This window comes from Sinocyclocheilus rhinocerous, unplaced genomic scaffold, assembly GCF_001515625.1.
Source record: "Sinocyclocheilus rhinocerous isolate Xijiao unplaced genomic scaffold, SAMN03320098_v1.1 scaffold367, whole genome shotgun sequence".
Classification (NCBI taxonomy): domain Eukaryota; kingdom Metazoa; phylum Chordata; class Actinopteri; order Cypriniformes; family Cyprinidae; genus Sinocyclocheilus; species Sinocyclocheilus rhinocerous.
The window spans coordinates 85,941-87,677 of NW_015662594.1; the positions used below are offsets into that span (position 1 = coordinate 85,941).

Below are 1,737 nucleotides of genomic sequence, written 5' to 3' on the forward strand. Positions count from 1 at the left end.
TGTGCTGTGGTGCTGCAGTGGGTGTGTGTGTGTGTGTCACTAATGTGTGTGCTGTGGTGCTGCAGGAGGTGTGTGTGTGTGTGTCACTAATGTGTGTGCTGTGGTGCTGCAGGAGGTGTGTGTGTGTGTGTCACTAATGTGTGTGCTGTGGTGCTGCAGGAGGTGTGTGTGTGTGTGTGTCACTAATGTGTGTGCTGTGGTGCTGCAGGAGGTGTGAGTGTACAGCGTCTGGATTCTGCTGCGGTCAGAACTTACTCCTGCTGATGGGTGTCAGGTGAGTCTCTATCTCTCACACGAGCCTCTTCATGATGCCTTACAGTCAATCAAGCATTTTATTGGATGAAAATGTGTGTACATCACTGAACAAATGATACAAATGTCATATTATTGGGCCAATTTAAAATTTATATTATGTTTTGTTTCTGAAATTTTGACTGATGATCAGAGATTGTTCAGAAGCTCAGGAACCAGTCTCACATCTGGCTCGTAGTTTACCCCGAATCAAAAGAAGTGTAAAGCCAGCATGGATAGTGTCCTCCATCGGTAGACAAGGCTCTCAGCTTGCTTTGTGAACGGCCTGTACTTGACTTGAGCACATGCTCTCATGAACACGGCTGTCTGTGTGTTCCTTCACCTGTGCTTTCTGAACCGCACTCAGAATCATAACTCTTACCTGTTATAGTCAAAGTCTCCAGTTCTTCATGCTTCTGCTGTGGGATTAAGAACTTCTTAACTGATATATTCTTATTCTCTTAACTCTGGAATAAAGTTTTATTATTCTAAAGACACAACTTTAATTTTTGAATTCCTGAAAAGATTGTAAAGATCATTTTAATATCACCAAAGCCTTTCACTTCATAGTTGAGATATTTCAAGAGTTGCACTTAGGAGAATTCTCAGGAACTTCATAGCCTTAATCTTGAGACTTTATTTCTTAACTTCTTTGCTGAGGATGTTCTGTTGAATCCTCTCGTGTCTGGTGTGTTTTCTCTCCGGTGCAGCGGAGGAGGACGAGCGTTTCAGAGGAGGACCTTCACAGACCCGGCGTCCCATCAGAACTCTGTCAGACCTTAGATTTGACGCCTCTATTCATGTAAAGCGAGCGACGTTCACTAATTTAGCAGTGTCTCGTATCGACTGTTGCTTGATTTGATTTGGTCATCTTTTAATTCTGGCGTCCTAATCCAGTTCAACTCTTTTAGATGTAATTTATGTATCACAAGTCCAAAGTTTGTACATTTCTGTCTGTAATCTCATTCTTATTTTATCCTCTCAGATACTTATTCCTTGTGTTTGATTTATCCAGCTAAAAGTATTTTGTGTGGTTTATCTTAACGTTGCTCTTCTCTTCACTGATTTTCCTCTGTTGATTGTGAGAAAGTGGCCCGAATCAATGGCGTTGCGTGAATATCTGGGTTGGTACGAGTTTTATATCCTCTGATACCAAATCAAACCCTTGGATAAGCCATAATTTGTAATAATTATGAGGGCTATTTTGAATACATCTTTCTACAGATGTGAGCTTGATGCCAGGTTTTTCTAGCATCTATTTGGCTTAAAGTCACTTTATCCATTCCCTGGTGCTGCGTTAGATCTGTGTGTGTGTGTGTGTGTGTAGTGTGAGTGTGTGTGTATGTAGTGTGTGTGTGAGTGAGTGTGTGTGAGTGTGTGTGTGTGTGATTGCGTGTGTGTGTCTGTGTGTGTGTGTAGTGTGTGTGTGTGTGTGTGTGTGTGAGA

The 1,737-nt window shown here is 42.0% G+C and overlaps 1 protein-coding gene across 1 annotated transcript in view; it reads left to right on the forward strand.

The window, feature by feature from the left end:
* LOC107728191 (liprin-alpha-1) overlaps positions 1-1,164 on the forward strand; it is a 38,948-nt gene extending 37,784 nt beyond the window's left edge. Inside the window, exons 29-30 of the mRNA XM_016538289.1 lie at positions 209-274; positions 1,002-1,164. Of these exons, the coding sequence (XP_016393775.1) occupies positions 209-264 (56 nt within the window). The 3' untranslated portion in view covers positions 265-274; positions 1,002-1,164. The remainder of the gene's footprint in view (positions 1-208; positions 275-1,001) is intronic.
* The last annotated feature ends 573 nt before the right edge of the window (positions 1,165-1,737 follow it).